Genomic DNA, 10,000 nt, shown 5'->3' with positions numbered 1-10,000 from the left:
TCGGTGGTAGGATAGGCCGCATCTCCTACACATCACAGGGGAGGGGGGCGGGGGGGGGGGGGGAGATCCCCAGCTATTCTTAGACACCATATTTTCTGTGTTTATAGCACAAGGGAATTTTGCACTCTAAACTGACTGGCAGTGAAAGGGTTAACGTAGGAAATGATGTTTAATTTTTTTAGATTTTTTTTTATATATAGATTGGATTTCTAAACATTTTGTCAGTAATTAACACAGGAAACGACTTTTGAAAGAGATTTCGAAACTTTTTTTGTCTGTATGTAGCGTAGTAAATGACATTTAATATGGTTTTATTGACTTTTGATGGAGTTTTAAGATAATGCATAAAAATGGGACGTAACGACAATGTGTATACCTATTTAGGAATAAGAACAATAACACGCACACATATGCATGCATGCACGTTGGTAGGACACACACACACACACACACACACACACACACACACACACACACACACACGCACACACACACACACCACCGAGGTCCCCAGTCCTTTCCCACCGAAGGGGGCGTGGGGGGCGTGAGGGGAGGGCATCTCAAGGTCCTTAATGTGCCGTTACCGGAAAGAGGGGACATCTCAAAACTCACTGACCCCCTCAGTCACTGACTGTGCCGTTGGACTAAGGGGGAAACATCTCAATGCTCACTGACCATCCCCCCCGCTAAAGAAAGGGTGGGGGTGGGGGTGGAGCATCTCAAAACCCACTGACACCCCCACACACACTCAGTCACTCATGAAGGGGGAACATCTCAATGTCCTTAATGTGCCGCTAGAGGAATGGGGGCGTGGAGGGGTGGAGCATCTCCAAACCCACTGACACTCCCCCCTCCCCCCCTCACTCACCGTACCATTAGAGAAAGGGGGGAACATCTCCAAACTCACTGACACCCCCCGTCCCACCCCCATCCCCTCAGTCACTCACCGTACCATTTGAGAAAGGGGGGAACATCTCCAAACTCACTGACACCCCCCGTCCCACCCCCACCCCCTCAGTCACTCACCGTACCATTTGAGAAAGGGGGGAACATCTCCAAACCCACTGACATCCCCCCTCCCCTCAGTCACTCACCGTGCCATTAAAGAAAGGGGGAAACGTCTCCAAACCCACTGACACCCCCCCCCTCCCCCCTCAGTCAATCACTTGGAGGACGGGGGGAACATCTCAATGTCCTTAATGTCCCATTAAAGAAAGGGGGGAACGTCTCCAAACTCACTGACATCCCCCTCAGTCACTGAAGGACGGGGGGAACATCTCAATGTCCTTAATGTCCCATTAAAGAAAGGGGGAAACGTCTCCAAACCCACTGACCCCCCCTCAGTCACTGGAGGACGGGGGGAACATCTCAATGTCCTTAATGTCCCATTAAAGAAAAGGGGGAACGTCTCCAAACCCACTGATCCCCCCTCAGTCACTGGAGGACGGGGGGAACATCTCAATGTCCTTAATGTCCCATTAAAGAAAGGGGGGAACGTCTCCAAACTCACTGACACCCCTCAGTCACTGGAGGACGGGGGGAACATTTCAATGTCCTTAATGTCCCATTAAAGAAAGGGGGGAACGTCTCCAAACTCACTGACACCCCTCAGTCACTCACTTGGAGGACTGGGGGGAACATCTCAATGTCCTTAATGTCCCATCAAAGAAAGGGGGGAACGTCTCCAAACTCACTGACACCCCTCAGTCACTGGAGGACGGGGGGAACATCTCAATGTCCTTAATGTCTCATTAAAGCAAAGGGGGAACGTCTCCAAACCCACTGACCCCCCCTCAGTCACTGGAGGACGGGGGGGAACATCTCAATGTCCTTAATGTCCCATTAAAGAAAAGGGGGAACGTCTCCAAACCCACTGACCCCCCCTCAGTCACTGGAGGACGGGGGGAACATCTCAATGTCCTTAATGTCCCATTAAAGAAAGGGGGGAACGTCTCCAATTTCACTGACATCCCCCTCAGTCACTGGAGGACGGGGGGAACATCTCAATGTCCTTAATGTCCCATTAAAGAAAGGGGGGGAACATCTCCAATTTCACTGACACCCCCCTCAGTCACTGGAGGACGGGGGGAACATCTCAATGTCCTTAATGTCCCATCAAAGAAAGGGGGGAAAGTCTCCAAACTCACTGACACCCCTCAGTCACTGAAGGACGGGGGGAACATCTCAATGTCCTTAATGTCCCATCAAAGAAAGGGGGGAACGTCTCCAAACTCACTGACATCCCCCTCAGTCACTGAAGGACGGGGGGAACATCTCAATGTCCTTAATGTCCCATCAAAGAAAGGGGGGAAAGTCTCCAAACTCACTGACACCCCTCAGTCACTCACTTGGAGGACTGGGGGGAACATTTCAATGTCCTTAATGTCCCATTAAAGAAAGGGGGAACGTCTCCAAACTCACTGACACCCCTCAGTCACTGGAGGACGGGGGGAACATCTCAATGTCCTTAATGTCCCATCAAAGAAAGGGGGAACGTCTCCAAACTCACTGACACCCCCCTCAGTCACTCACTTGGAGGACGTGGGGAACATCTCAATGTCCTTAATGTCCCATTAAAGAAAGGGGGGAACGTCTCCAAACTCACTGACACCCCCCTCAGTCACTCACTTGGAGGACGTGGGGAACATCTCAATGTTAATGTCCCATCAAAGAAAGGGGGGAACGTCTCCAAACTCACTGACACCCCCATCAGTCACTGGAGGACGTGGGGAACATCTCAATGTTAATGTCCCATCAAAGAAAGGGGGGAACGTCTCCAAACTCACTGACACCCCCATCAGTCACTCACTTGGAGGACGTGGGGAACATCTCAATGTTAATGTCCCATCAAAGAAAGGGGGGAACGTCTCCAAACTCACTGACACCCCCCTCAGTCACTGGAGGACGGGGGGAACATCTCAATGTCCTTAATGTCCCATTAAAGAAAGGGGGGAAAGTCTCCAAACTCACTGACACCCCTCAGTCACTCACTTGGAGGACTGGGGGGAACATTTCAATGTCCTTAATGTCCCATTAAAGAAAGGGGGAACGTCTCCAAACTCACTGACACCCCCTCAGTCACTCACTTGGAGGACGTGGGGAACATCTCAATGTCCTTAATGTCCCATTAAAGAAAGGGGGGAACGTCTCCAAACTCACTGACACCCCCCTCAGTCACTGGAGGACGTGGGGAACATCTCAATGTCCTTAATGTCCCATTAAAGAAAGGGGGGAACGTCTCCAAACTCACTGACAACCCCCTCAGTCACTCACTTGGAGGACGTGGGGAACATCTCAATGTCCTTAATGTCCCATTAAAGAAAGGGGGGAACGTCTCCAAACTCACTGACAACCCCCTCAGTCACTCACTTGGAGGACGGGGGGAACATCTCAATGTCCTTAATGTCCCATTAAAGAAAGGGGGGAACGTTTCCAAACTCACTGACAACCCCCTCAGTCACTCACTTAGAGGACGGGGGGGGGGGGGGGACATCTCAATGTCCTTAATGTCCCATCAAAGAAAGGGAGGAACGTCTCCAAACCCACTGACACCCCCCTCAGTCACTGGAGGACGTGGGGAACATCTCAATGTCCTTAATGTCCCATCAAAGAAAGGGAGGAACGTCTCCAAACTGACACCCCCCCCACCCCACCCCCCCTCAGTCACTCACCGTGCCGTTGGAGGACGGGGGGAACATCTCGATGTCCTTGATCCTGCCCGGGTGGCCCAGGGGGGGCTGCTCGTGCCGCCGGCAGCAGCAGAGGAAGCGGAGGAGGCGGGAGAGGAAGTAGAAGAGGCACTTGGGGCTGGGCACGATGTTGAAGGGCACGGGCAGCGTGGACTCGCCGCTCACGTACTCCATGTACAGCTTGGTGCGCGCGAACTTCCACTCTGTGTCCGCCTCTGACTGTGTGGGGTTTTTTCATTTTTATTTTTATTTTATTTTTATTTTTATTTTTTAAACAAAAAGTTGTTCTGTTGTCGATGATGATGATGATAATGATGATAATAATATTAATGCTGATGATGATAAAGACAACAACAACAATGATGATGATCATGATGATGATGGTGGTGGCGATGACGATGATAATGATAATAATAATGATGGTAATGCTGATGCTGATAATGATGACAATAATAATAATACTAACAGTAATACTAATAATAATAACAATACTAATACCAATGATAATACCAATGACAATGATGATGATGATGATGATGACGATGCCCACTGCCTCAAGTACTGTTGTTACTTCATTACGAGCACTGCTGATTCCAGCACCTTTCTGCCCAGTACTGAAGGTACTGTTAATACTGTTGCTCGCCATAAATAAGAATTATCATCACCGCCAACATCATAATCATCGTCGTCGTCGTCGTCATCATCCTCATCGTCATCATCGCTATTCTTTATCCAAACAATCAAATTGAAAAAAATACTCAGGCACACCGCATCACCACACATCAGTTTTAGCCACGCCTCTCCACAACCCCCACACCCACATCCACCCCCTTCACACCTGGATCATCTCAAAGGACTGTGACATCATGGCGATGAGCATGTTGAGGAGGACGATGACGATGGCGCAGTTGTAGACGCCGAAGATCCAGTAGCCCACGTTCTGGATGAAGTAGTTCTCGTAGTCGCCCAGCTCCACCACAGAGGGCTCGCCCCGGCCCAGCATGGACCAGAACACAGTGCGGAACGTCACGTCGGGGCTGGAGGCAGCAGGGAGGCACACACAGTGGTGTGTTAGTAGTATTACCAATACGATTATTTTATAATAAATAAAAATTTGAAGGGGGGGGGGGGATGGGGAGTTGTTGATTTAGATATTATCATTATTGTTAGTGTTGTTATCATTATTATCAATATCATTATTATTATTATTATTATTATCATTGATGGTTTATTTGTACCATTAAAAAAAATTCAATTATTTGTTAAATTAATTATCATCATTATTGTTCTCATTATTGTTATTGTTATGATTATTATGATTATTATTATTTGTACCATTCTTTTTTCTTTTCTTTTTTTCAATTATTTAATTCAAATATCATCATTATTGTTCTCATCATTGTTATTCTTCTTATTGTTGTTGTTATTGTTGATGTTGTCATTATTATTATCATCATCATCATAATTATCATTTTTATTATCATAATTGCTGTTGTTGTTGTTCTTCTTCTTACTATAATCATCATTACTGGTTATCATTTTTTATCCATAAAATTTAATTGGTTTTATCATTATCGCTATGATCGTTCTTGTTTTTCCTCTTACCATCATCATCAGACGTTAGCAGCAGCAGCAGTAGCAGTAGTAGTAGTTAGTAATAGTACTAGTAGTAGTAGTAGTATCAGCAGCAGCAGCAGCAGTCGTATATTCCTAATGTAGTAGCAGTAATAGTAGTTTTTCACAAAATGACGCGAAAAAAAGCATTACAGGAAGGACCGTAAACAAATTTGTTTTGAACAACGCTTATTCATGCCCGTTTTTCTGCAGTTACACATTTGGATAAAACGGGGCATTCACGAGGATACACCAAATGCATGCGCACACGCTCATAAACACACACATACACACACTCGCTGCACACACACACACACACTGCACACACACGCGCATGCACACACACACCACCACCACAACAACAACCACAACCAATACGACAACACACACACACACACAATTATTACTACTACCACCACCACACCATTCACCCCCACTCCACACACCCCTCCCCACTCTCCTACACAAACCTAACCAGACAGACAGACAGACAGAAACAGACACAAACGGACAGACAGAAAGACAGACAACAACAATAATACAATAATATGACAACAACAATAACAACCCACCCCCCCACCCCGCCCCCTTCCCACTCTCCTACACAGACCTAACCTCCCCCCACCCCTCCCCCCAAAACACACACACAAAACACACACACACACACACACATCCAGGCACTGACATGCCAAAGTATTTCTCGGCGTTGGTGGTGATGTTGTTGTCGAACAGCTCCACAGTCTGACGCACTGACTTTGGGTAGTACCAGTAGAGGTTGTGCAGCCCCACCAGGAAAGCCAGGAAGAGCACCATGAAGATCACACCGAACTTCAGGATGTCCTGTCGTGTGACGACAACAAGTGACGCTTTTTTAATTTAAAAAAAAAAATCTTTTTTTATTTTTTATTTTATTTTATTTTATTTTATTTTTTGTTTTGTTTTATTTTGCTTTTGTCGTCAGTATCAGTATCAGTAGCTCAAGGAGGCGTCACTGCGTTCGGCCAAATCCATATACGCAACACCACATCTGCCAAGCAGATGCCTGACCAGCAGCGAAACCCAACGCGCTTTGTGAGGCATTGAAAAAATGCGGGGGGGTGGGGAAAAAAAAGAAAGAAAAAGAATGATTAAATAAATAAAGAAGTAATGAATATTTAAATATGAAAAACAAAAAAGGGAATAAATAATTAAACAAATAAATCAGTAAATGAATGTTCAAATATATATCGTCAGTAGGTCAAATAGGGAGAATGTGCAGGCCCACTTTCGTCGGGACTCCCCAGTTATTTTTAGCGAGAACCGCGTGCGCATGCGCGTCTCCATTGCCGGTTTTTTCTTCTTTGTCACCGACTTGCTATTTTCGAAGTGGAAATCGCTTGTTCCGACAAAAGGATTTTGAACTATTTCGGTGAGTATTTTTGCAAGGTTGCAAGTTATTTTTCGTTTTATGATTACACCAGTTGTTTGCTTTAATCTTCTTTGTTTACTTTGATCGTGTTTCTTGTCAAATCTCTGCCATTCAAGTATTCGAACTGATCTATTTAAAATTCAACACAGAGCCTCATCTGGCTTCTACTTTGGAGAGACTTGACACACCGAATATCAGTTTGAAGCATCATTTTATCCACAGCACGCATACTTTTTAAAAAAAATTGGTAATCCTGCAGTTTAGAATACTAAACTCAGAGGCCGTTAAAATGAAAAAGTAGGTGTTTTAGACTGACTTCGATGCGCTGAGTCGAATGCAACCCTCAGCTAAGCTCTAAGACCACTCCTTTTGCCACGAAACTGGATCAAATGCACGGTAAGTAGTACTCCTTCCCGACCTGCACGCCATTTTGACGTAAACACCACGTCACCAGCAATCAAAATGGCTCGCCGATAGTTGCTCGGGAAGTGACCGACTGAGTTTACTATTTATTATGTCTCTGTTTCATTGACAAGGAGTGGCCGTAGAGCTTAGCTGAGGGTTGCATTCGACTCAGCGCATCAAGGTCAGTCTAAAACAACCTCTATTTTTTCATTTGAACGGCCCCCTGAGTTTAGTATTCTAAACTGCAGGATTACCAAAAATTTTTATGTCTTTGAGGGTAATGTTCAACTTTAGAATACTAAACTCAGGGGGGCTGTTTAGACGAAAAACAAAGGGTGTCTTAGGCTCACCTCGATGCGCTAAGTTGAATGGAACCCTCAGCTAAGCTGTACGACCACTACTTTCCCATGAAACTGCGACAGTTTTATACACAGTAAGCTCAGCCAATCACAGCCAGAGCAACCACCTGCAAGCCATTTTGACTGCTGATCACGCGGGTGGTCGCGTCATCAATCTCTGTGTGTTTTCATTGCAGTCAGAATGGTGTGCAGGTGGGGAAGGAGTACTCAGCTTACTGTGTATTTGTCGCAGTTTCATGGGAAAGGAGTGGTCCTAGAGCTTAGCTGAGGGTTCCATTCAACTCAGCGCATCGAGGTGAGCCTAAAACACCCTTTGTTTTTCGTCTAAACAGCCCCCCTGAGTTTAGTATTCTAAAGTTGAACATTACCCTTTGTGGGTAATTGAGGGAAGGGGAAATTGTTGTTTTGGACAACTGTCGACGGGATCTATTATATGTATTCTGTTCCAAGGCAAAGGTTCCAAGCCGATTACGTAACCTGCTTTCTGTCATTCGTTTACGCCAGATTTCGATCGGAGAATCTTTTTTTCTTTCTTTCTTTCTTTTTTTTTATTATTTTTTTTAAAAAATTAATTAAAAAGATTTTAAAATAATAAACTTACCGCGCTGCTTTCTTTTAGAATGATGTATACGTCTTGAGTTCTGAAGACCTTTTTGACGACATAGTTTTTGTTGTTGTTTGGTGCAGTCTGTGAAAATGAAATGATGTGATAGCACTCCCTCTCTGCCGAATGGTTGTCCGAAGAGAGGCTCTCCGAGAAAAGTTTAGTCAAGTGCTGAGCTGCCCGTGACGTCAATGACCTTTTTTTTTCTTTCTTTTTTTTTCTTTTTTATCGCTCTGCAACGAAACGTTCCCGACGAAAGCGTGTGCACTGTCTCCGATGACAGACAGATATATAGACAGACGGTGATTGTTCTATAGACGGACAGAAACAGACAGAAGCGGGCAGGCAGACAGACAGACAGATGAACAAACACTGATCACAGACAGACAAGACAATGGCAATCCTAACAGAGATAGACAGAAACAGACAAGACAGATAGACAGATACATGAACAAACATTGATCCAAGACAATGACCATCCCAACAGAGATAGACAGAAACAGACGGAGAAACAGACAGAGACAGACAGACAGAAACAGACAGACAAACAGAAACAGACAAACACAGACAGAAACACACACAGAGACAAACAAACAGACAGACACACAGAAAAAAACACAGACAGAAACAGACAAACAAAAACAAAGACAGAAACACACACAGAGACAAACAAACACACACACACATACACACACACACACACACACACACACACACACAAACCACACAGACAGAAACAGAAACAGACATAAAACACACAAACAGAAACACACAAACCGAGACCGAAACAGAGACAGAAGCAGACAAGAAGGGACGCACGGTGATCATCCTGGCTAGGGAGATCTGCATGGGCCCGAACAGCTCGTTGGCGGGCAGGATGAAGGAGACGCGGGCAAAGCTGATGATGTTGGCCAGGGCGAAACAGGCCTCCGCCATGTGCTGAGGGTCAAAGCTGTCCCAGTAGAACCGGTCTGATGGGGGTGGGGGGGAGGGGGGGGTGGAGGGTGGAGGGTGGAGTTCGGTGCACACACACACACACACACACACACACACACACACACACACACACACATCCACACACATCACTCACGCGTTTAAAGACAAACCAGTAAAACACAAACGAAGATAATGGAGTAAAAAATTACGACTCATGCACAGTGACGGTAGATCTGAACCACACACACACACACACACACACATACACATACGCACGCACACACACACATACATACACAAGGCCAGATACAGTGTCTTGAAGCATTTGTTATGCATTGAAATCTACTTTATACTTGATATAATATTTAATTAATGGACACAGAAAAACAACAGGAACAACAATAAATGATTAAATACAATTGTCACTCTATATTAATTTAAAGTTCCACTTTTTTGTGTGTGATTTTTAAATGTGTGTGTGTGTGTGTGTGTGTGTGTGTGTGTGTTGCCTCTGTGTGTAGGTAGGTAAGGTAAGTATGTATACGCACATGTACACTTGCACACAAGTGCACCATGTGTCGGTGTCAGAACTGTCCCACGAGACATGATCAAAATACAATAATCACGCACACACACTATCAGTTGTTTTTTTCTGCCGAGAGAGAGACAGAGAGGGAGAGAGACAGATAGACAGAGACAGTGAGAGAGAAACAGAGAGAAATCGACAAAGAGAGACAGAGATTGGGAGAGGAGCGTAACATGTTTTGTTGTCAAGTTTCGGAATGCTTAGTTTTCAATTAATGTTATGCACGGAAGGTAACCTTTAATCTTTTTCTTCTTCTTCTTCTTCTTCTCTCCCCAGTTTAGAGTGTGTGTGTGTGTGTGTGTGGGCGCGCGCGTGTGTATGTGTGCGTGCGTGTGTGTGTGTGCGTGCGCGCGCGCGCGCGTACGTGAACATATGGTGTGTTTGTATGTGTGTGTGTGT

General features: G+C 45.4%; 1 protein-coding gene across 4 annotated transcripts in view; it reads right to left on the bottom strand.

Moving 5' to 3' along the window:
- Window positions 1-10,000, bottom strand: part of LOC143300644 (short transient receptor potential channel 7-like) — a 326,126-nt gene that overhangs the window by 5,548 nt on the left and 310,578 nt on the right. For all 4 annotated transcript variants that reach the window (XM_076614460.1, XM_076614461.1, XM_076614463.1 and 1 more), the window contains exons 11-14: window positions 8,899-9,050; window positions 5,989-6,143; window positions 4,528-4,726; window positions 3,672-3,908 (exon numbers count right to left, since the gene is read on the bottom strand). In XM_076614460.1, coding sequence (XP_076470575.1) covers window positions 3,672-3,908; window positions 4,528-4,726; window positions 5,989-6,143; window positions 8,899-9,050 — 743 coding nt within the window. The remainder of the gene's footprint in view (window positions 1-3,671; window positions 3,909-4,527; window positions 4,727-5,988; window positions 6,144-8,898; window positions 9,051-10,000) is intronic.

The sequence above is a fragment of the Babylonia areolata genome, chromosome 26 (assembly GCF_041734735.1).
Source record: "Babylonia areolata isolate BAREFJ2019XMU chromosome 26, ASM4173473v1, whole genome shotgun sequence".
Classification (NCBI taxonomy): domain Eukaryota; kingdom Metazoa; phylum Mollusca; class Gastropoda; order Neogastropoda; family Buccinidae; genus Babylonia; species Babylonia areolata.
Note: the sequence above shows the minus strand (reverse complement) of the source record. Positions and strands in the feature narration are given on the sequence as shown.